At 34.4% G+C, this 26,475-nt stretch overlaps 1 protein-coding gene across 1 annotated transcript in view; it reads right to left on the reverse strand.

Moving 5' to 3' along the window:
- Positions 1-297: 297 nt before the first annotated feature.
- Positions 298-26,475, reverse strand: part of SPAG16 (sperm associated antigen 16) — a 207,950-nt gene continuing 181,772 nt past the window's right edge. The window contains exon 11 of the mRNA XM_022567608.3: positions 298-1,685. Coding sequence (XP_022423316.2) covers positions 1,643-1,685 — 43 coding nt within the window. The 3' untranslated portion in view covers positions 298-1,642. The remainder of the gene's footprint in view (positions 1,686-26,475) is intronic.

Genomic DNA, 26,475 nt, shown 5'->3' on the forward strand with positions numbered 1-26,475 from the left:
TAGAATTCCACTGACTCCAAATGGGCAAGAAGTAAGATGTGATGATTAGCTTAATCCAATCAATATCAATTTGGACTTGGGAGTGAGATCAACAATACATGGCTAAAAAGTGTTGCTTGCTAAAGAACATTTAAGGCCTTTAAAAAGCAAGAGGGAAAAGGGTTACCAGGCATCTGATAAAAGATGTTCAACAGAGCAGATACCATATATTATTATAATAGTTATGTTAAATATAGCAAAAAATGATTAGTAATTAAAAAGAGATATAGAGTTAATTAACAATGTTATTGAACTTTCTAAGTCTCTGTTTCTTCATTTGTAAAACTGAGCAACATTCTTATATTTAAAGGTAAAATGCCAAAAAAGAAGTTAATTTGAATTAGAAGGAGGAGTCTTATGAAGCAAAACAGGAAGAAATCCATAAAATAACAGACAGGCTTGCTTAATTACATAGTTTATTGTTAAATGGCAAAAACCAGAACAGTGATAGGCTATGAGATACATCATCAATATAGTTGTCAAACAATGATCTATCTCAGTATTAGTAAGGGAAAAGCAACCCAGGAAGTTAAAACAACAATGTATTACTTTCCATTCTGAGTGGAAAAAATTGATGAACAACAACATGCATGCTGACAAGGATTTTTTTAAAAATGGCATTAGGGCTTCCCTGGTGGCGCAGTGGTTGAGAGTCCGCCTACCGATGCAGGAGACACGGGTTCGTGTCCCGGTCCGGGAAGATCCCACATGCCGCGGAGCAGCTGGGCCCGTGAGCCATGGCTGCTGGGCCTGCACGTCCGGAGCCTGTGCTCCGCAACGGGAGAGGCCACAACAGTGAGAGGTCCGCGTACCGCAAAAAAAAAAAAAATAGTGGCACTCTATCCACTGTTGCTGGGGCTGTGAATCATTACAATCTTTGGGGAAATTATCTAGAAACATCAATTACTATTAAATCTTAGATACATTGTTCCATGGAACTACGTAATGGGATATTTAAGGGTATTCAGATAAATAGCATCAATCTTCTGATATTTATGTAAAATCACGATCAGTAGCACAACTGTGCTTTTTATTTTGATGTCATACATGATGATGATGTCATGTCAATTAATATTAGATCACAGATAAAACGTTGTTGATGAGGAGAGCCAGGGAGAATGAGAAGCAGTTACTTTATTTCTAAACTTGTCACTTGGACTAACAAAATGTATATGTTAATAAAAAGTTGTGCATAAAATTGTAGATTTTATCAATACAAATGCACTCAATCTAAATAGAGTTAAATTGATTAGATGTTCATGAAAATTGATTATAAAAAAAGAATAGTAAAGAGAAAACCTTTATAAAGGAAAACACAAAAATTATTCCTTGATATAGATACCTATATGAAGAGAATACTTTTAATAGAGTGTATGAAAAATAGCCCACTCAAGATATACAGTAAAAATACTTCTTCTCAGAGAAGACTGAAGCAAATATACAGAAGAAATGATGAAGCAGAGAGCCGGTGGTTCCAGAGGAAGAGTGGAAGGCGAAGAGTCATTATCTCTGTCTTCAGTGGCTTCCAACATCTCAGTGTCTGTCTCCAGAATGCCCAATTGTATTTCATTCATTTCCACAACATTTTTGTATCCTTAAACATTTAAGCTGCTTTGGGTGGGTTTCTGTTTCTTGGAACCAAAGAGCTTTGAATAAAGTGAAGATGATTAAAACACGCTTGGTGAATATTTTCATGACTAAATTCAAAATACTATAAGGGAAAATACAGTTATTACCACTACCAGAATTTTCCTAAGTTTCAGGACTGCATCCTTTTGTAAATTGAACAGTATCTGTTGGAAGTTCTAGAGCAGATCTGCAAACAGGTATGTACCATCCGAGCAGAAACAGAGAGTTGTGAGATGGGGTCATGAGGAAAGAGACAAGACAAACAGACAGAAAGACAAGCCCACTGGAAAACAGAAACGGAGACTGGGAAAACACACATGGTCATAGTCTTTGCTTAAGCAAGAGCAGGTATGTCAAGTACAAAGCACAGGTCTAGAAGGGGAGTATAAATTCTGGTGTGAGGAAGAAAACCATCTGCCTGCCACACAAGGTCTAATTTGGACTGTAGAACTCAAGGGAATGATGGTACAGGAAGCAGATAATAACGCTCAAGTCAGGTAGAGTGTTTAGAATAAGGGTGTACTTCTAGCCATCTGGGATCGTGTTGCCAGGGAAGATTTTCTTTTTTAATTTAAAAATTCCCTTTCCTTTCCACGAGGAGCATATAATGCTGATCTCTGTATTGAAATGTACCCTTTACAGCATCTATTAACTACACGTTTATCATTATATTTAACTAAAGAGGAGAAGGAGAAAAATTGGATTGCATATTTTTTTTAACTTTGAAAAAATGGATTTCCAAATAAAAAGAAAATTAAAATGGAGTATGAAAAACACAGGAATCAATTGAGTAGTTTTATGGGCTTCTGGTATATGCTCACTATCAGAAACTCCATTTTATAATATAAGAACTATTTGGGGAAAAAAAACAGAGATTGATAAATGATTAACGACGATTTGCAACTATATTTGTAAAAAATGAGCATGGGGCACAATGACTTTAAACCTCATAAGATGAAGATTGCAAGGCAAGTGAGTTACATCCATTCAGAGTGTATCGACTAACGGAAATCAAACGTAATGTTGGTTTGAATTTCTGAACAACTCATTCAATGAACAATTGAATTAATAAAAATATAATATGGAATTATTTTGAAATCTAGCAATTAGAAACGGGCATGGCAATTCATAGACTACTAATGTGTCAATGTTTTATTAAATAGCCTGGACTTCCAGTGAAAATTACGGGAAAAAAGACATACATAAAACAAAAAACTGATAAATTTCTTTTGAAGCTATAATAGTTCACTTCCAACATGATTTATTAAAACATAATAATCAATTGAAATGAAAATAAGAAAGCAGCTCTCTAATAGATAAAGGTTAAGAAAAATACAAAAGAAAATAATAAATACCCATTAGTTTATAAAAATAATATCCTATTATTTTAATGCTTTTTTATTATTATTATTTTTTTTTGTGGTACGCGGGCCTCTCATTGTTGTGGCTTCTCCCGTTTCGGAGCACAGGCTCCAGATGCGCAGGTTCAGCGGCCATGCATCACGGACCTAGCCGCTCTACGGCATGTGGGATCTTCCCGGACCGGGGCACGAACCCGTGTTCCCTGCATCTGCAGGCAGACTCTCAACTACTGTGCCACCAGGGAAGCCCCTATTTTAATGCTTTTAAGGTTATGTTCAAGGTATCAGCATACTTATGTCCCCCACAAAATCCTAAAAAAGTATAAGTAACATTGTAGGCTACTTGAGAGAATAAAAATTCGAAGGTAATATCTTTATATATAAACTAATTCATTCAATCTGGCATAGGGGAATTACTTGCCAGTCTCTTCTCCTCACTAATTTTATAAATAAGCAGTTATAACTCAAGGATTTTAGAGACTAGTGTAGCATTACGTTGATGGATGATGGTTCATGGGGTTTTGCTTATGGGAGAAGCAGAAAAGAGGTTATACTGGTTAGGTCCTTTTTTGATGGAAAAGGATCTCAGGACTAATAAGATGGAGAGGGCAAAGGGAAAATAAAGGAAATGGCCCAAAACTTGCTCATATATTGACTTCCAGGATCAAGTGTGAAAGCGAACTGCAGACACTGTCAGCCATTATTAAGGATTTGTGTGTACATGTGTATTATATAAATACAAATATTATTTGTATTTGTGTGTGTAAAGAGATATTGACTAGATGCTAACCTATGCCAAACATCATAATTTGTCCTCTGGTTCACGACAGACCAAGAGGGCAATAAGGATGACCTGACACAGCTTATAAATTATTGAGACATATGTGCATGTATAATATATACATATCTAATGTGTATATGGTAATCCTCACAAGTAAGCTGAGGTATTAACAAGAACAAAACTAGTGTGGTTAACATTATCTAGCAGCCTAAGAACATACTGATGTGTAACTGGTGGTGATGGTTCCAAGATATCCATCCTGGCATACAGGATTTCCTCTCCTCCCAAACACCATACTCAGCTCCTTCAGTACCAATACCTCTAGCGCCCAGATTCCCTTGTCACAATTACTGTGATATAGGCTGTTCCTTGTTTCCTTGAAAGTTTGGTTTTGCCCTCCACACATTAATTTGTTATAAGCAATGAGCATAAATAAACTTGGTTTGGAGATGAGTAGGTTGATACAGAACACTAAAAGAACAGTCATGGAAACTGATGTGGGCATAAATTTGATTGTAACTGGTCCCAGCAGAGTCGATGAAAAACTGGATAAACAACATTAGACTGCTTTTCTAAGGAGTTTTATAGTGAAAGGATAGAAGAATAGTATATCATCTACAACTAAAGACAATTAATATCCTCAATAAACTTCAAAGTTTTACTTGATGAAAAATATTCAAACATATTAAAACATATAGTTATTTATATCTTTGTTTCTCACATTATGGTCCGAGGACTGGCAGCATAGGCATCACCCGAGAGCTTATTAGAAATGCGGACTTCATTCCTGGTAAATCTGAGCCTGACCTTTTGAAAAGATCCCCAGGTGACAAGTATGCACATTAAATTTTGAAACACACTGGTTTAGATTAGCCTAAAGTTCAGAGTTGTATATATTCCAAAAATATGTTCACATTATCATCAAAGTTAGCTAATCAAAGTCTCTAGAAATGTTTAGAAAATCATCAAAACTTTTTTGTACCAGCAAAACAAATATGCATAGATATTTATGACAAAATTAAAAGAATTAAAATTCTGAAAAGAAGAGATCACAGACCATAGAAATGTTACATAAAATTATACATGGAGGGCTTCCCTGGTGGTGCAGTGGTTGAGAATATGCCCGCCGATGCAGGGGACACGGGTTCGTGCCCCGGTCCGGGAAGATACCACATGCCGCGGAGCGGCTGGGCCCGTGAGCCATGGCCGCTGAGACTGCGTATCCAGAGCCTGTGCTCCGCAATGGGAGAGGCCACAGAGGTGAGAGGCCCGCGTACCGCAAAAAAATATATATATATACACGAAAAAAAAAACATTCCCAAAGCAATTATTGCAACAAGAAACAAAAAGTACTACAGGCAACTATATGTCAATAAAATTGACAAAGTGGAAGAAATGGACAAATTCTTAGAAAAGTACAACCTTCCAAGATTGTACCAGGAAGAAATAGAAAATATGAACAGACCAATCACAAGCACTGAAATTGAAACTGTGATTGAAAATCTTCCAACAAACAAAAGCCCAGGACCATATGGCTTCAAAGGTGAATTCTATCAAACACTTAGAGAAGAGCTAACACCTATCCTTCTCAAACTCTTCCAAAATATAGCACAGGGAGGAACACTCCCCAACTCATTCTACTAGGCCACCATCACCCTGATACCAAAACCAGACAAAGATGTTACAAAGAAAGAAAACTACAGGCCAATATCACTGATGAACATACATGCAAAAATCCTCAACAAAATACTAGCAAACAGAATCCAACAGCACATTAAAAGGATCATACACCATGATCAAGTGGGGTTTATCCCAGGAATGTAAGGATTCTTCAATATATGCAAATCAATCAATGTGATAAACCATATTAACAAACTGAAGGAGAAAAACCATATGATCATCTCAATAGATGCAGAAAAAGCTTTTGAAAAAATTCAACACCCATTTATGATAAAAACTCTCCAGAGTGGGCACAGAGGGAACCTATCTCAACATAATAAAGGCCACATATGACAAACCCACAGCCAACATCATTCTCATTGGTGAAAACCTGAAAGCATTTCCTCTAAGATCAGGAACAAGACAAGGTTGTCCAGTCTCACCACTATTATTCAACACCCTTTTGGAAGTTTTAGCCATGGCAATCAGAAAAGAAAAAGAAATAAAAGGAATCCAAAACAGGAAAGAAGAAGTAAAACTGTCACTGTTTGCAGATGACATGACACTGTACATAGAGAATACTAAAGATGCTACCAGAAAACTACTAGAGCTAATCAATGAATTTGATAAAGTAGCAGGATACAACATTAATACACAGAAATCTCTTGCATTCCTATACACTATCAACAAAATATCTGAAAGTGAAATTAAGGAAACACTCCCAACTAAAATAATAAAATACCTAGGAATAAACCTACCTAAGGAGACAAAAGACCTGTATGCAGAAAACTATAAGACACTGATGAAAGAAATCAAAGACAATACAAACGGATGGAGAGATATACCATGCTCTTGGATTGGAAGAACAAACATTGTGAAAATGACTATACTTCCCAAAGCAATCTACAGATTCAATGCAATCCTGATCAAACTACCAGTGGCATTTTTCACAGAACTAGAACAAAGGATTTTACAATTTGTATGGAAACACAAAAGACCCCAAATAGCCAAAGCATTCTTGAGAAAGAAAAACGGAGCTGGAGGAATCAGGCTCCTGGACTTCAGACTATACTACAAAGCTACAGTAATCAAGACACTATGCTACTGGCACAAAAACAGAAATATAGATCAATGGAACAGGATAGAAAGCCCAGAGATAAACCCACGCCCATATGGTCACCTTATCTTTGATAAAGGAGGCAAGAATATACAATGGAGAAAAGACAGCCTCTTCAATAAGTGGTGCTGGGAAAACTGGACAGCTACATGTAAAAGAATGAAATTAGAACACTGTCTAACACCATACACAAAAATAAACTCAAAATGGAGTAAAAACCTAAATGTAAGGCCAGACACTATCAAACTCTTAGAGGAAAACATAGGCAGAACACTCTATGACATAAATCACAGCAAGATCCTTTTTGCCCCATCTCCTAGAGAAATGGAAATAAAAACAAAAATAAACAGATGGGACCTAATGAAACTTCAAAGCTTTTGCACAGCAAAGGAAACCATAAACAAGATGAAAAGACAACCCTCAGGATGGGAGAAAATATTTGCAAATGAAGCAACTGACAAAGGATTAATCTCCAAAACATACAAGCAGCGCATGCAGCTCAGTATCAAAAAAACAAACAACCCAATCCAAAAATGGGCAGAAGACTAAATAGACATTTCTCCAAAGAAGATATACAGATTGCCAACAAACACATGAAACGATGCTCAACATCACTAATCATTAGAGAAATGCACATCAAAACGACAATGAGGTATCACCTCATACCGGTCAGAATGGCCATCATCAAAAAATCTAGAAACAACAAATGCTGGAGAGGGTGTGGAGAAAAGGGAACCCTCTTGCACTGTTGGTGGGAATCCAGATTGATACAGCTACTATGGAGAACAGTATGGAGGTTCTTTACAAAACTAAAAATAGAACTACCATATGACCCAGCAATCCCACTACTGGGCATAGACCCTGAGAAAACCATAATTCAATAAGAGTCATGTACTACAATGTTCATTGCAGCACTATTTACAATAGCCAGGGCATGGAATCAACCTAAATGTCCATCAACAGATGAATGGATAAAGAAGATGTGGCACATATATACAATGGAATATTACTCAGCCATAAAAGGAAACGAAACTGAGTCATTTGTAGTAAGGTGGATGGACCTAGAGTCTGTCATACAGAGTGAAGTAAGTCAGAAAGACAAAAACAAATACCGTATGCTAACACATATATATGAAATCTAAAAAGAAAAAAAAATTCTGATGAACATAGTGGCAGGACAGGAATAAAGACGCATCCGTAGAGAATGGATTTGAGGACATGGGGGCCGGGGGAAGGGGAAGCTGGGAAAAAGTGAGACAGTAGCATTGACATATATACACTACCAAATGTAAAATAGATAGTGGGAAACAGCTGCATAGCACAGGGAGATCAGCTCAGTGCTTTGTGACCACCTAGAGGGGTGGGATAGGGAGGGTGGGAGGCAGGCTCAAGAGGGAGAGGATATGGGGATATATGTATACATACGCCTGATTCACTTTGTTATACAGCAGAAACTAATACAACATTGTAAAGCAATTATACTCCAATAAAGATGTAAAAAATAATAATAATAAATTTTTTAAGAAAGAAACAAAGTAAAATATTTCAAGAGAATTTTATACAAGTATAAAATTAATGGCTGAGCTTTTAGCATTGAGAAATGGCTACTATTAACCAAGATCAATTATATTTCGAATACTAGAGATAGAGGTCAATAGAATGCACCAATCATCTGCAGTTTAATGTCAACTTTGTTGAAAGAGTTTTATTTACTTTTTCTCTTTGCATAATAGCACCCTATTGAAGAACAAAGATGTCAAAAATTATCACAGAATAACAAATATGATATTTATAGATGATTATAATTAATCAAGGATTAAAAACTGACATCTGAATTGATTAGAATCTGTGTTGATTGGAAACGAGCATTCAACTTTGTCTCCAGAACTTTTGGTCACTCTATTGTATTTCTGTTTGCAACTGACTTTCCTAATCAGAAGATTTAAACAGCACTGGCAATGGCTCAAGATAAGCCAGAGGATGAAAAGCATATCATCATCAATTAATTATATGGGGATTATTTGAAACTGTTTTCCAACTCTGAAAAAAAAGTTTGATAAGAAATCAAGTGCTAGAGTTAGAAGTACTCAGAAAATTAAACAATGCTTTCTGATATTGGTCTCAAAACCTATTAATATACAATAGTGTATGCTATTAACCACATAAATTAAATCTAATAACCAAATGAGAAAAGACAAGCCAAATATTTTCAAATTGTACACTCTAGGAAAGGGCAGTTTCTTAAGCCATGAGTGTATCTTACTACACCATCACCAGAGAGACCATTTTATTTGCCTTTGAATTAGACTGTCTTGCAGATGTTGCACAAAAATAATTAAAAATTCTAATTGATTTTTAGTCCACAGAAGGTATACCAGATGTTACACAGTGAGCTTAGGTCATTAATCTGTTGTCAAAAATTACTGTGAAGAATAGCAATTTACTTATGAGTAAATTATATGAGTATAATAAAATAATAGCTATGAAATTTAAGGTTTTTTCCTCTCAATACTTAACTGAATTTTCAAATAAATTAAAAAAAATCCTTCCTCAAATTACATATTTTTTCTTAAATTATGGATTGAAGAATAAAACATTGAAGGGGAAGAGAGAAAAATGATGCTTAGCCAAAGAATAAAGGTTTGTGGGGTTTTTTTTCCTTCTGAATATTTCTCCTGTTAAAGTTGAAATCTCCTTAGAGAAAATATTAGTTACATAACTTTTCTAGTACTTCTTATTCTGAGAGGTCTTGACTTCCTCTCAATTTAATTCCTGCCAGTATTCCACGCAAATGCACCATCCAATTCAGATAATTCCTCCAACTACCTAGCTGTGCAGTTTCCTGGTTTCTTCTTATCAATTATCTTCTCTTTCACTCCAGCAACCACTTTACCATCTCTGAAGTTTGTCATCACTCAGTCTTTGAAGTGTTCAACGGGAAAAACTAGCTTTTGTTCACAACTTCCTGTGTCCAATCACCATGACCTCCAGCTTTAAAGCCTTCCCTTTCTCCCAGCCTGTGAATCCTCTCTTTTCCTCCCTCCCCAATTCAATACAGACCCCATAATCATTTAATTCAACATGCCCTAAGCAGGACCAGCATTTTCCTCCCTACTCTCTATTTTACCAAAACACCTCCATCATTGATTAGAACCATCAATATGTTCCCTATTGCTCAGGTAGTCAATTAGCTAAAAAGATAATCTTCAAGGCCCTGAGCTGTTTCAAAACTGGTCTTCAGTCCTAATGAGGTCTGGGACATTACTGGTTGATTCTTAGTCCTAGGCTGTAGCCTTTCAGGGTCTCAACTAACAGTCAGGGATTTTTCAAGGGAGTTTGTTACTATGTAGACCCTGATTATTTCCAACTTTTGATTGTTCAAAACCCAGCCTATTTCTCAGCCTCTTTTTTTTTTGTTTGTTTTTACGCGGGCCTCTCACTGTCATGGCCTCTCCTGTCGCGGAGCACAGGCTCCGGACGCGCAGGCCCAGCGGCCATAGCTCACGGGCCCAGCTGCTCCGCGGCACAGGGGATCATTCCCGGACCGGGGCACGAACCCGTGTCCCCTGCATCGGCAGGCGGACTCCCAACCACTGCGCCACCAGGGAAGCCCTATTTCTCAGCCCCTTAGCTTCCCTTCCTACTCAGCTACTCAGCTTCTCAACAGTGTTTTGGAATTGACACCAGCGAGGGGAAAAGCAGCTTCAACTGTCAGGTTCACCTATTTAGGTTTGTCTTCTTTCCAGGATTTGGGCTCCCACAAATCCTGCTAGCACGTAGCCCTCCCTTGCCTTTTAACAGATGATATTTTATACTTTGCTCAGGTTTCTAGTTTTGAATAGAAGAACTCAGAAACAAGCTAGTTTCATTGCTGGAAGAAGAAGTCCATTTTGAGTTTGCATTTACTCGTGGATTGTTTCTCCCACAAGAATATAAATTTCCTGAAGAATCTTCTTCTATTCATTGCTGTGTCTCACACTCCTAGAATAGAGCCTGGAATGTAGCATTTAATACATATTTCATGAGAAATGAAATGAGCATGTAACAGAAAAGAAAACTGAAGAGCAGAGAAGGTAAATAAATCAATACTAGTTGCAGAACTAGGATGTGCAGTACATCTAGAATTGGAGGCCCGGTATTCTTGCCACTGAAAGTAACACTGACACATTACTTTGAACAACTCTTCTAAAAAAATATATTACTATATTTGTTAAAAATAAATATTTTGATATTAGGGACCATAATACAACCAATACGTTTTTGAATTTTCGCATATAATCTTATTTTTGTGATTTTTAAAATTTTCATCACAGTAGTGATATAATTTAGCTTGTAGGCTTAGGGACTGTAGGACTGAATCTTGGTTTGGTTGTTTAGTAGCTGTTTCACCTTGGACAAGTCTCTTAATCATTCTAGGTTCAGTTTCCTAATGTGTAAAATGTAGTTAATAGTGGTATAAAACTCACAGGATTCTTGTGTGTATGAATGAAGTTAATAAATATAAGATACTCAAAACAGTGCTTGACGTGAGCCATGTTCAGTAAACGTTAGGAAGTGGTAGTTTTATCACAAACTATTTCTGTAATTGTTTTATGTGCTGCAAGGCATGTATTACAAGTTGTCACCATAGTAATTCTCAAGTATCTTCACTTAAAATATTTAAATATTTTGCCTACAAATTAAGTTACTTTGCAGAACTTTATAATTTAGAAAGTTAATAATACTCTCAAATTCCTCTTAAATGTGTCGCTCAAGATGATAGACAGGGCACATGTATTGTCCTCTGCCACCTCCTTCTATTTTTCAGTCAATCATTGAAATAACAGCAAGGACAAAAGACATCTACAGAAATGCAGAGGAGGTGAATGGGATTGCACAAGCAGGTTAACTCAAACAGTGGGAGTCATAGCTGAGGTCAGCACCTAAGAAGCCTTCACAAAGGTGGATGCTGTTTCCTTTATAATGACATAGCTCCCATTCCTCCTCTCTCTTCCTAACTGGCAGGTAAGGAGAGCAAAAGACAGAGTGGATTTGCCAATGAACATGTCCTTCCACATACATGGCGCTGTAGTCAGCACAATCACTCAGAGGAGAGTAATGTAATAACAAAGAAAACCAAAACAAGTCACCTATATTAATCCATTTAGTCCTTCATTGATAAATATGTGCAAATAATAAACACCAAGGACGATGAATAGAACAAAAGCAAGAGAAAAAAGAAAGACAAAGATAACATATTGGTAACAGAGAAAACAGAAATAATTCAAAGTTTAGAAACCAATTATAATTGGCACTCTCAGAGAGATTCAAAAATACATCCTGCATAGATGGAAAAAAATCTATCATTTAAAAGAAGCCATCAGGGAGTTAGAAAGTGTCCATAGAAATTAAAGCTATAAATGTGAAAATAAAAGCAAAATCAATATTAAGTACTAAAAGAAAAAAATTTTTAATTCCTCCATGTAAAGGAAAACATTAAAATGATGGAACATATGAAGAGAAAGAAAGACATAGAAGATCAATTCAAGAAGGTGAACATCAATAAACATACTTTCTAGAAAAAGGGAAAAGGATAAGAGAGTAGAAAGGAATAATTAACAGCAGGAACTGTTTCATAGCTAAAGATAGGTATCTCCAGAATGCAAGATGTCACTGGGCAAAAGAAAACTGCACATACTTAGACATATCTCATTAAATCTCACAACAAGGATCACTAGAAGATCCCCAAAACATACAGAACCTTCCCCTCCCCACCCTGCCAAGAAAATGTCAGTTAGTGTTCGATTCCTTGTTATCAACTCTGAATTCTGAGAGACAATGGGGAAATGTCTTCAACATCCTGTAGGAAACGATTTTCAATATTGAATTCTCTGGCAACGAAATTATCAATAAAATATGAAAGCAAAGAAAAGACATTTCAGACACGTAAAAATTCAGAGAATATCTCCATGTTTTGTTTTTTAATTACTGGAAGACATTTTTACTCAAACAAAATGAACGAGGAGGTTAAGAAAGAGAAATTGACAGGCATAAATTGAAATTCAAGACACTGTGTATGTATGAGAGAACTACAGTAAGAAGAGATTTCAGAATGACAGCTGACCAAGGGATCTAGTAAGAAATTATTACTGAGTAGCACTTTCAAGATATAATGTGTTCAGTGAGCTAGAGTATATTAGTAATACAACAAAAGGCAAACTTCTTTTTGCCTGTCAGAAAGAATAAAAACAAATGCAGTTGAAAATTCTTGGATAAACAGAATATTGTTTTTCAAAGTCCTTGTTCAAATACAGCAAATGAAAATATGGTGTGATTCTAAGCAAGAAATTAAATTTAAGAAAAGAGGACCCTATTGTTCTGCACACATGACTATACTCCTTCAGGCAGAAAAGTTTTGTTAGAGGTAAAAAATTTACACTCTTTTACGCACAAATCCAACCACATTACCTAGTCAATAGTAGCTACATAATCATAATATTATAAATACTATTTATTGAAATCTATTTTAAGAATGAATCTATAGTAAAAAATTAAAGACCTTTATGCCTAAAATATATATTAATGCCGGAAATTATTAAAGTACTAGCATATGAGACAGAATTTGAGATGTGGAGGGATACTGGAGGAAAATTAATAGATGCTAAATTCATTCATCGTTCATTGTGTGAAGTCAAAGATAACTGTTCAAAATAGATGGATACAGAAATAAAGGTTAACTTTTATTAATTCAATGTATAAACATATCCAATTGATAAAACAAAAAGAACGCTTAAGGTATAGGAATTACAAAGAGTGAAAAGAACTAGTTCTCACCTTCCATTTTACAGAAACAGTAGATTTTGCTTAGAGGTGATATATCAAGAAATACACAAGCATATAACTTATACCAGGAGAACAAATTACAGAGATGGTAAAAGGAGCTACATTAAAAAAAAGAACTGAGAATATGGATTAAGAGGGAGTCTTTTACTATTTATTTTTCTTCTTCAATACTTTTTGAATTTTTATTTCCTTGTCATGGAGTATTAAAATTATAAAATTGTATTTTTGAGGTGTGCTGAAACAGTCCACTAACATTACTTATAAACCTAAGTAGATTCTATTTGTCCTCCTAGAATTGCTTGAAATATATGTGGATTTATTTTTCCTGTTAAAGACAAATGACACATTATTGGTTTTATTAGTTCAAGTAGTTAGACAGAAACTTTCAAACCATGGTTTCTAGGTTTATTTGTCTCCAAAAAGTAAACAGTCCACTCTTGCTTATGACCCTCCATATCCTAACACTTCATTATGTTCTAGATTCTTTTTCTGGGATTCACAAAATTGAATAGGTTCCTTTTCTCTTATGGAAGTTTAATAATAAAAGGAAAATTACAAATAAGAGGGTACTTAGAGTAAACATGACATAATTTCACACGTTTGTTTCCTGAGTGAACACTGTATACACAATTCAACATTTATAATATAGAAGCAGTATATGAGCAATATGTGTCCATATCCAGGCTGGGTGAGGGAGAGAACAGTTTGCATCTTTACATTTGAATCTCACTTGACTTTTATAGTTGATTTTTATGTGCATAGACCTAATAAAAGGGAAAAAATGCAAGAAAATACCTATGTGAATTATATACATTCTAGAAGAATACTGTATTTAAAATACTGATTATCACTCATAAAGCAATGTAGGAAAAATTCAAAGTGGTCCCCTGTTAATCATTAGCCAGTTTTTGCTCTTCAAAGTAAGTGTACATGTATTTACATATTTTATAATTAGAGAAAGATCATCTCTATAAATCCTTAATCTAATAACCCACTGGGAAATTAAATCTTTAGAAAAAGATAGTGAATACAATTTTACAAAGTTTTGGATATTTTGTGGCATTTCCACATCTCTCATTGTGAGGGTAATTAAAATTAAAATATGTGTACTATAATTTTACAAATATACTGAGGAAATCTTTTAAAATATAACCAACATTCAATGACTAAAACATAACTTATGATTTAGATTAAATATGCAAGTATTCAGACAAGCAAACATTTCTTTTTAAATTATAATATGGCTTTTAGATATGTAATGTAATTTGAATTTATGTCATGTAATTCGGTTGTTGAATAACAAGGGCCCACAAAAGCTGCCATATAGCTGTTAACTTTTTTTTTCAGTCTGTGAGATTTCTCTTTCCTCTTCTTTCTCCTTAAAAATGATTGCAATTACCTGCAGTGATTTGATGCACCTGACACTAATTGCATTCTTTCTCTGAAAACCTGCCTGACATCATTGTCATCACAAAGCAAGAAGTTTATGCACTTGCTGACCTTCTCTTGCTGACCTTCTAAGTTGAAATGATAATAAACACAGCCATTCCTTTTGTAAATTGTACAGATAATTCAGAGCAGATCTCTAGGATGACAATTGTTATTTTGCTTTAGAAGATAAAGGCACAGAAAACTAATACTCATGATTTTAATCTTATTTTGACGAAAGGATATAATTAACAGTCTTATTTCTTCTATATTTCAGTCACAGCTTGTATGGTTAAAATGAATTCTATGCAACTGAAGGAAATTGAATGAGGACTAGGTCTTAGATAATATAAGGAATTACTGTCAATATTGTTAATGTAATAATGATATTAAGGTTTCTTAAGTTTTTATCTATTAGAGAAACATACTGAAGTATTTATGAGTGAAATGATATATGATATCAGGATTTGCTTTAAAATATTTCAGAAAAGAAAAAACAGAAAAACAGAAACTTTAAAGGATATAAAACTGATGGCTTTTGAAGTTGAATAACGGTATATGGAGGTTCCTTGTACCATTCTGTTTTTATGGGTGTTTGAAATTTTCTATAATTAAAACATAAAACTAACTAAAAAGATATTCTGAACATAGCGAAAGAGCTCAAAGAATCAAAACTATTATACCTGTCTATGATTTACACTTCTATGACAGAAAATATTGTGAATATTCTTAAATATATATTATAAAGGATAAAGACTATCTTTTACATTGTTTTTATCTCCACGTCCCTAGTATATAACTAACATGTAGAAAGTGTTTAATAAAATGCTAGTAGAATGAATAAAGCTAAATCAACATTTATAAATAAAACATTTTATTAACATTTAATAATATTGGTGTCATAAAAAGTTTCTACTTTGTTCTTTTCATCATAAAATCATGTGTTTTTTTACCAAATTTTTGGTGATATTTAAAAGACATCCCATACTTAAATATGTCATTATGAGTTCATCTGTTTCATGTTTTTAATTTCTAGAACTTTTTATAATGATTTATGGGAGGTGAAAGGAAATTTAACTGTGGAACTGATTTTCACATGGTAACTTTATCAGTCATCAATATATCTATATTCATTTAAGTACTAATATATTTATAAAAAACTAATACATTTTACAAAGACATGATTGATAAAGAATTATTAAGTTATTGGATCACTATTAAATCTCTTACTCTGGAATGTTTTTAAAAGAAAATTTCTTACATTTCAAGTAGGTAACATGTATCTTTTAGAAGTGAAATCTCACAAAACACTTCTAAAGAACACTTTATTCTATTCTCCTGACTTCTTCGTCATTAAAATAAAATATCTTTGCAAAGAGATAATAGGATTAGCTTGTGAATACAAATCAAAAGAATGCATTTCAAATGTATTTCTGCTTGAGAAGAAAATTAATTTTAGACCAGTCAGTACAAAGATTTTTTGAATTTGAAAAAGTTTTTTTAAAAAATGCAAACTCCTTAAAGATGTATAATCTATCTGCTTTTTATTATAAGTTTTCCATTTATAACTTTCTTTGTCCTTTTTTATCATCCTGATTTCTCCATATACCATATCCTGAGAAGAACTAGCAATTTTTAAATTTTCAAAATATTTCATTCTTAACGATTAATATTGTCTCATGGAAATATCATTTACTTCATAAAAATGTAGGAAATAGGACAAAATAGTTGAAAGGTTTAAAATTTTCCAACTATTCAAAATTGTCCCAAAATATATAAAATTAAAGGGAATGGAGGTTGAATATGTGTGTGTACACACATGCGTTTAGAAAGAAACAACAAAAACAGACTGAGAAAAGCAAAGGGCAACTAAAAAGTTAAAAAGGGAAGTGGTTAGATCATTATTACGAAGATACTATCTTAGCTGAAAGATTTCAAGAGCTCTAAAAGGGGTACCATTCTAACACTGTTCATTATTCAGTCACCTGAGCAAATGAAATCCATTTACTGAGGGAAAACCACAAATAACATAAGTATGACTTTTCAGATCAAGCTATACTAATTTTAGTATATTTCAATCATGATGCTTAGTCAAATATTTTATTTCAGTGGAATATTTTTTTGACTTCCTGATGTAACATTAACAAATGATATTATTTTGCATCAGGCAGATGAATAGATTGAGAAATAAAGGAAGAAAGAAAACAAGCACAAGCAGAAATCTATGTTGTAAATAGGTTTGTGTCTGTTCCCCTTAGGGTATGAAACAATTAAATAAACATCCATGTCAAATGAAAACATGATCTCACTGAAGTGAGGTTTTACTCTAGGCAATAGCAAGAAAAGAATCTTAAGGCCATAGTCAATGAAGAAATAAATATAGGCTAGGCTTTCACTAATTTAGAGTTGGATGGGGCATCTGGTTGAGGAATGAGAGAAAAAGACATCTGATGTCCCATCGGATATAAATATAAATAATCAGAACCCTCAAAGGGTCACATTCTTTGTTTAATGACATGTACTAACATAAGTTATATGAAGACATATCGGGGGAAAAAGGAAATTAGAGATTTAGATGATAAAAAAGTTATTTAAATAGCAAGACTGGGATAGAGTAAAAGATTTCAATGCAAGTGTTTAAGAATTACATTAAATTTTTATGTCAAGACATCCACAAAATTATAGATTACCTTCAATATTCCTGGCATAATTTTGAAATAAACATATAAAATCAAAAAACTTTAAGAATTAAAAATATCAATTAGAAATTTTTGGTTTTAAAATGGCATGTCTAGCATACACATTTAAATTTATTTCCTTCCAAATATCAACCAAAGTACATTTTAAATATCTATTCTAAACACACAGTTGTATAACACTTACTATTAAAACTAGAAGGGCATTCCCATCGAAGTTAGCAATAATACAAAGGGGCTCACTGTTAGCTCCATTATTTTCATAAAGATATTTTTATGGAAGTTATAGCAAATACAATTAGATGGGTAAGTGAAATCAGAGGTATAAATGTTGAAACATACTATACATAACAGTGAATATAAGTAAAAATAAATTTAACAGGAATTTTGGAGACATCATATGATAAAAATGGCAAGAGTTTCTTGAGCGATATAAAAGAATACTTGAATAAATGGAGTGGAGTGATATAACATATTCTTCAATGGGATTACTCAATATTGAAAACTATAAATTATCTTTTAAAAAAGTGTATTTTTTAAATAAAATGTACTTTAAATCAAAATCTCAGCAGCATGTTTTGCTAAGGAAATGAACAGCTAAAGTTTATCTGGAAGATGAAAATTCTAAGATAAAAGAGAAATAAATATGTAAATATATATTAAAAGTTATGACATAATTTGAATAGTGAAGAATAATGTCATAATATAACAAAAAGAAGACTAAAATTTAGAACATGGTAATTCCAGCATTTATATATTAGTGGAAAAGTACCATTATTCAATAAATGAGACTGTTCAATTGGCTATTTAGAAAAACAACTATGTTATATTCCTAATTGAAATCTTATATAGAAACGAATTCCAGAAGAAAATTTAAGAGTAGGAAGGGCGCAATATAAACATGGTATAAGAACAGGTGAATATTTACCCCTGAGCATACACACACAGGCCCATGTTCCAGTCCAAGATGACCACATAGTAAGCTCCCAGGGACAAACCAAATCTACAGCTAAACATGTAACAATTTCCTCTGAAAAAAAAAATTTCCCCTGAATGTACAGTGGAGAGAGGACAGCCTCTTCAATAAGTGGTGCTGGGAAAACTGGACAGCTACATGTAAAAGTATGAGATTAGATCACTCCCTAACACCATACACAAAAATAAGCTCAAAATGGATTAAAGGCCTAAATGTAAGGCCAGAAACTATCAAACTCTTAGAGGAAAACATAGGCAGGACACTCTATGACATAAATCACAGCAAGGTCCTTTTTGACCCACCTCCTAGAGAATTGGAAATAAAAACAAAAATAAACAAATGGGACCTAATGAACCTTCAAAGCTTTTGCACAGCAAAGGAAACCATAAACAAGACCAAAAGACAACCCTCGGAATGGGAGAAAATATTTGCAAATGAAGCAACTGACAAAGGATTAATCTCCAAAATTTATAAGCAGCTCATGCAGCTCAATAACAAAAAAACAAACAACCCAATCCAAAAATGGGCAGAAGACCTAAATAGACATTTCTCCAAAGAAGATATACAGACTGCCAACAAACACATGAAAGAATGCTCAACATCACTAATCATTAGAGAAATGCAAATCAAAACTACAATGAGATATCATCTCACACCAGTCAGAATGGCCATCATCAAAAAATCTAGAAACAGTCAATGCTGGAGAGGGTGTGGAGAAAAGGGAACCCTCTTGCACTGTTGGTGGGAATGTAAATTGATACAGCCACTGTGGAGAACAGTATGAAGGTTCCTTAAAAAACTACAAATAGAACTACCATATGACCCAGCAATACCACTACTGGGCATAAACCCTGAGAAAACCATAATTCAAAAAGAGTCATGTACCAAAATGTTCATTGCAGCTCTATTTACAATAGCCTGGAGATGGTAACAACCTAAGTGTCCATCATCAGATGAATGGATAAAGAAGATGTGGCACATATATACAATGGAATATTACTCAGCCATAAAAAGAAACGAAATTGAGCTATTTGTAATGAGACCTAGAGTCTGTCATACAGAGTGAAGTAAGTCAGAAAGAGAGAGACAAATACCGTATGTTAACACATATATATGGAATTTAAGGGAAAAAAAATGTCATGAAGATCCTAGGGGTAAAACAGGAATAAAGACACAGACTTACTAGAGAATGGACTTGAGGATATGGGTAGGGGGAAGGGTAAGCTGTGACAAAGCGAGAGAGAGGCATGGACATGTATACACTACCAAACGTAAGGTAGATAGCTAGTGGGAAGCAGCCGCATAGCACAGGGAGATCAGCTCGGTGGTTTGTGACTGCCTGGAGCGGTGGGATAGGGAGGGTGGGAGGGAGGGAGACGCAAGCGGGAAGAGATATGGGAATATATGTATATATATAACTGATTCATTTTGTTGTGAAGCAGAAACTAACACACCATTGTAAAGCAATTATACTCCAATTAAAAAAAGAAAAAATCCAGAAACTAGCTGAGTGACTCCTACACATTGGTCAAACAAGAAAAATTACCCTCACTGAAATGGGAGAAGAGGCTGAGACACATTCTCACCATAGAATGACACCACCCATACACCCCCATCCACGCCACACCCACAGGCACAGTTCAATACAATCCATACCATCCAGAGAAAACACCCAACTCCCAGCTTCTGTCTGAAGAGCAAGGGTTTAGACCCCATATCTATAGCTCTAACTTTTAAGACCCCCATCTGAGGGAAAAGACACCAAAATACCTAGTTCTGCCTAGCTCTGAAAGCCAATGGGGCTTGTGCCCTTGACTACCTACCCCCTTGTCTCAGATCTGAGGGGACAGGGAGAAAACACCCAGATCTGTCTTTCCCTTAAAGGGCCTATTTGCATACTTTTTAAAAGCTGCTGCCTGAGGGTAGGCTTCTAATTTAGCACGCATGTAGGGGCTGACTGTCATCCATCCTGGAGGCCAGGGAAGTCAGCAGATACCTCCTCTACCTTCTCCCACTAGCCTGTCCCAAATTGCCAGTGTCTCCATGGAAGAAACTTGTGCCCCAGCTGTACTAGCTTCCACCTGAGGGATAGCTCCCTGGATTTCCTGGCTCTCATAGACAACTGTCTTGCATGTAGCAAATAAATAAATAATTCTTAACCAGCTATCCTCCCAGGGCTCAGAACAGAGGGAACAAGCAGAAACACCCATCTTCCAGTCCTTCCCAGAAACAGTTATATTTGCATACCTTAAGAGCTGTTGCCTGGGGTCAAGATTCTAATACATACCAATCTTAGGGATTGACTGAGATCTTCCCCTAAGACCAGGGAAAACTATGCACACCTGCCTTGCCCCCTCCCTCTAGGCCACTCCAAGTCTCCAGAATCTCCCTGGAAGGAATTTGTACACATCTCTGGTATACAAGATTATGGAGCTGCTGCCCAAGAGATGGGCTTCTGGATCACCTGGCTCAGGTAGCCAATGGTGTTTGCTTTCATGAATCTCACAGACTGCAGCAAACGAAGCAGTAGTTCTTGACAGGTGCAAGACACACAGCCTCCATAACCCCACCACTCCCGGCAGCTATAAAGCTAGGCCAAATGCAAAAGGAACAGGAAACATGCCCATTTCCCAGTTCCTCTCTGGGCGGGCACTATGTATTTTCCCAGCTGCTGTCTGAGGTTCTGGCTTCCGATCAAACTACATCTATGTGCTGACTGTGATCATCCCCTGTAGGACACAGCCAGGACTTGGCACACTCTTAACTACTGGGAGGTACCAGTAACAAAGAGGGTAGCTTGGATAATTACAGATAATTCACATGACCCAAATTGATCTACAGTTGAATGCATTCCCTCTGAAAATTACAATGGTATTTTCCACAGAAATAGATTCCTAAAATTTGAGTGGAACCACAAAAGACCTCAAATAGCCAAAGTAATGTTGAGAAAGAACAAAGCTGGAGGCATCACACTTTTTGATTTCAAACTATATTACAAAGCCATAGTAATTAAAACACTATGATACTAGCATAAAAACAAACACATAGATCAATGGAACAAAAGAGTGAACCCAGAACTAAACCCATGCATATATGGTCAATTAATTTCTGACAAAGGAACCAAGAATATACAATGGGTAAAGAATAATCTCTTCAAAATATGGTGCTGGGAAAACTGGACAGCGACATGCAAAAGAATCAAACTAGACCCCTAGCTTACATTACACACAAAATTCAACTCAAAATGGATTAAGGACTTGAACCTAAGACTTGAAACCATAAAACTGGAAGAAAACATAGGGAGTGAGTTCCTTGACATTGTTCTTGGTGATGATTTTTTAATCTGACACCAAAAGCAAAGGCAACAAAAGTTAAAATAAAAAAGTGGGACTTCAGGTATATCAAACTAAAAAGCTTCTAAACAGCAAAGAAAACTATCAACAAATGAAAAGGCAACCTTTGGGGGAATAAGAGAAAATATTGATAAATCATGTATCTGATAAGGGGTTAATATCCAAATTAAATCAATAATTCTTATACCTCAATTGTTAAAAAAAAAATCTGATTAAAAAATGAGCAGAGGAACAGAATAGACATTTTTTTTCCAAAGACATACAAACAGCCAGCAGGTACATGAAAAGGTGCTCAACGTTACTAATCATTTGGAAAATGCAAACCAAAAACACAGTGAGATATTAACTCATACCTTTCAGAATGGCTATTATTGAAAAGACAAGAGTAAGTTTTTGCAAGGATGAGGAGACAAGGGAACTCTTATACACTGTTGGTGGGAATGTAAATTGGTGCAGCCACTATGGAAAACAGTATGGAGGTTTCACAAAATAAATTAAAATAGAACTACCATATGATGCAGCCATCCCACTCTGGTATATATCCAGTGGAAAGGAAAACAGGGTATTAAAGAGATATCTGCACTCCCATGTTCACTCCAGCATTATTCACAATAACTAAGATATAGAAATAACCTACGTGTCTATTGATGGATGAATGGATAAAGATGTTTTATACATAATGGAACATTATTCAGCCATGTGAAAGTAGGACATACTGCTACTTGCAACAACATGTATGGACCTTGAGGGCATTATGCTAAGTGAAATGATTCAGACAACGAAAGACAAATACTGTATGATCTCATTTATATGTGGAATCTAAAAAAGCCAAACTCACAGAAACAGAGATTAGAATGGTGGTTACCAGGGCCTCAGCAGTCAGGGGAAAGGGGAGATGTTTGTCAAAAAGTCCAGTTATAAGATAAATAAGTGCTGGGGTTCTAATGTACAGCATAGTTATAATAGTTAATATATGGTATTTTATACTTGAAAGTTGCTTAGAGAGTAGACCTTAAATGTTCTCACCACCAAAAAGAAATGGTAATTATGTGACAATGTAGATTTACCTAAGGCTATGGTAGTAATTACTTTGAAATATATGTGTATCAAATCAACACGTTGAACCACAAACTTACACAATGTAATATGTCAATAATATCTCAACAAAGCTGAAACACACATGTGCACACACACACACTCAAACATCTAATAAAGATTTTTTTGTTTTTTGGCTCCGTTGGATCTTAGTTGCAGCATGCAGGATCTTCATTGTGGCACGCAGGATCTTTCTTTGCAGCACGCAGGCTCTACAGCACGTGGGCTCAATAGTTGCGGCATGTGGGCTCAGTAGTTGCGGCATGCGGGCTTAGTTGCCCTGCAGCATGTGGGATTTCAGTTCCCCAACCAAGGATCGAAGCCGCTTCCCCTGCATCGGAAGGCGGATTCTTAACCACTGGACCACCAGGGAGGTCCCCCAGAAGATAATGATAGATTTGAACAAAGAAAAAACCTAAAAGCATCTTTTTGTCAAATAAATTTTTTTTTTAAAAATCTAGCTTCTATATGGAGAATGAACTTACTCAGATAGCTTTAAGCAGGACTTGTTGACCTAATATAGGTGAATGATAATGGCAATTTTCTTCAAGAAGGAGACAGTAAGATTGGTTTGGGAAAGAAGCTGGAGAGAAGAGACTGTTAAGAGTCAGAATTAATAAGACCAGGGAGTGAGAAGCAGGAGACAAGGATGACACCCAGATATGAGTCTCGACACTGGTAGGATTAAGAGAGAATAATAAATTCACTTTTAGAGAAGTTGACTTGAGTATCTGTCAAATTAACTATTTAAACATCTTAAAATAACCCATCGATTTGAGATTTTGTTAATAATGCATCAAATAAAATTTGTACCTTAATATTTAGAGTAAAAGGTATAATAAAAATTTTAAAATAAATAATAGGAAAAATAAAACCTATCATGTAAAAATTCCTATTTGAATATTATATTATGGATCTTTCCTCAAAGTAATTTTTAAAAGCAAAAAAAAAATTGAGTTTTACTTTGAGTTCCATTGACCCTAGGTAGAAACACAAAACATTCAAGAATATACCATACAATTAGGGTGACATCTTAAATATATCAATTAAAGAATGATTATATAAATAGTATCAGAAGAACTCAGTGGCATCTGGAAAAAAATTAAGTGGCATACATACTTTATCTGAAAAACCAGGATAAATTCTAAATGTATAAAATATTACAAGGTAAAATATACAATCATAAAAATATCAGAAGTCATGAGAATAACCCTTCAAACTTTGAATGGGAAAGGCTTTTAGATTTTTGATACAAAATTTAAAAATTAAGACCATAAGTAAAACACAAAGAACTGGGAAAATATTTGAAATTTATAACACAGTAAAGATAAATAAATTCTCTCATAAAGAACCCCTAGAAATTGATAAAACTAACCCTAAAGAAAAATGGTGAAAATATATAGTCTTGCAGAAAAAGAAATACAATAGTGGTTGTTAAAATGATTCTCCTCCTCACTTATAATATGAGAAATAAAAATTAAAACTGCCCTGAGGTATTATTCTTCACCTATCATATTGGTACAAACCAAAAAGCTTGAAAAGATATTGTAAGGGAAACATCTCTCTCAATTTTTGATGTGGAAAATATAAACTAATACAATGGGGGAAATTTATTAACATTACTATTCATCAAAATTACAAAAGTTTAGATCTTTGTATTCAGTAATTCCACTTCTGGGCCATTCTCTACAGATTTACATGTGCAAAACAACATAAGTACAGTTGCCCTTTGAACAATGCAGGGATTAGGGGCACCGACCTTCCCTGCATTGAAAAATCCACACATAACCTTACAGCTTTCCCTCTATATCCTCAGTGCCAAAGATTCAACCAACAGAGGATCGTGCAGTATACATTCATTGAAAAAAAACCACATATAAGTGGATCCATGCAGTTTAAACCCATGTTTTTCAATGGTCAACTGTATGAGAATGCTCTTTATAATACCAATATAGAAATACCTCCATGACACAGGTGATAAAAAGAATGTGCAGAACAATTTTTAAATATGCTAAATTTTAGATAAATAAGGGCAAGCAAGAATATATATTCAAGCCTGTTTATATATGAATAAGAACTTTGGAAATATACACAGTAAACATTTACTTCCACATAGGGTATGGAGACTGGGTGGAGGTAGGACCATGGTGGGAGGGGGAATTTCACTATGTACCTACTTTTACATATTCAATTTTGGAACCATATGTCTGATTTAATCCCAAACTTAAAAGTACTCCACACTTTAAAAAAAATACTCATTCTATATACCAAATACACTGTTATTTGAAAATAAGTGGAAAAAAAAATAAATGAGGTTAAAATAATTTAAATGTTTATATTTAATAATTTTAGTAGAAAAGTACTGATACTACAGAACTTTTAAATTGAATCGCTACTGTATAATAAATATCTGCAAGATATTCAAAAGAAAATAAATTATGAATTTAAACAGGCCAAATAAATGTTCACTTTCAAAGCAATGAACAGGAAAGTATTTTATATTGTTTCTCTTTAAAAAAAAAAAAAAAAAAGCAAGACAATAGAGAATGTACCAGGACTACTTTTACTGGAAAAAATGTATTTGGGGAGCCCTTTTCTACTTTATCATTTCAAGACTATAAAATGTGATATTGCTAACATGACATTTTGTCAATGATATTGTGATTGGAAGAAACTATATCAGTAATATATTAGGTAATCTTCTGATAATGATATTTTTTAAAAAGCCCTGAGGCTATTACTTAAATAGAAAAAGTAAATGATATTTAGTTTGAATTCTGAAGGGAGGTCCACAATAAAATATATTATTTTAATCTATGCTCCATAAGTGAGATGTAATCTATTTCTATTAGCCTCAGGTTTATTTCCTTCCCTCCTCCATAAACAAAGGAATATAACTGCATTATACATCTTTTTCAGAAGCAACTTAGATTTTCAAAGGATATTTAAACCACAGTTCATTAAACAGCTTTATTTTTCCAATTCTCCCAAGGCAGGGAAAACAAGGAAGAGAGAAATACTTCTTGTAAAGTAATTATAACCACTACCAACCATTACAAGTATCATTTTTATTTCTAAGTGAATTTTTTAGTGATTCATTTGATCCTTGTGTAAATAAAATATATATTTTTAATATATATATAAATACACTAAAATATATATTTAATATATTAAATATATATAAATATATATTTTTTAATGTTAAGCAATAAGGAAAATAAGAGGCTTCCTTGAACTACATGTTTAAAACATTCTTCAAATCTGTTGCTATCACCTTATCTGCTGTATATTTTTCTGTAGCATTTACCTCTAACCTTAACTGTCATACAGTTCTTATTTATTATTTCTTACTCACAAGAATGTAGCTCCCAGTTACCTAGCAAAGTGATTGAAACTTAGTAAAATATTTGTTAAATTAAATCATTATCACTACATTTGTATACATTACAACAGATATACATTTGATCTAAAACATTTATGGAATTCTTCCTATGCACAGAAGCTAATATGACCCCTCTG

This window comes from Delphinapterus leucas, chromosome 8 (genome assembly GCF_059928025.1).
Source record: "Delphinapterus leucas isolate spDelLeu-1000000601 "Yukka" chromosome 8, BTC_Dleu_Yukka2, whole genome shotgun sequence".
NCBI lineage: Eukaryota > Metazoa > Chordata > Mammalia > Artiodactyla > Monodontidae > Delphinapterus > Delphinapterus leucas.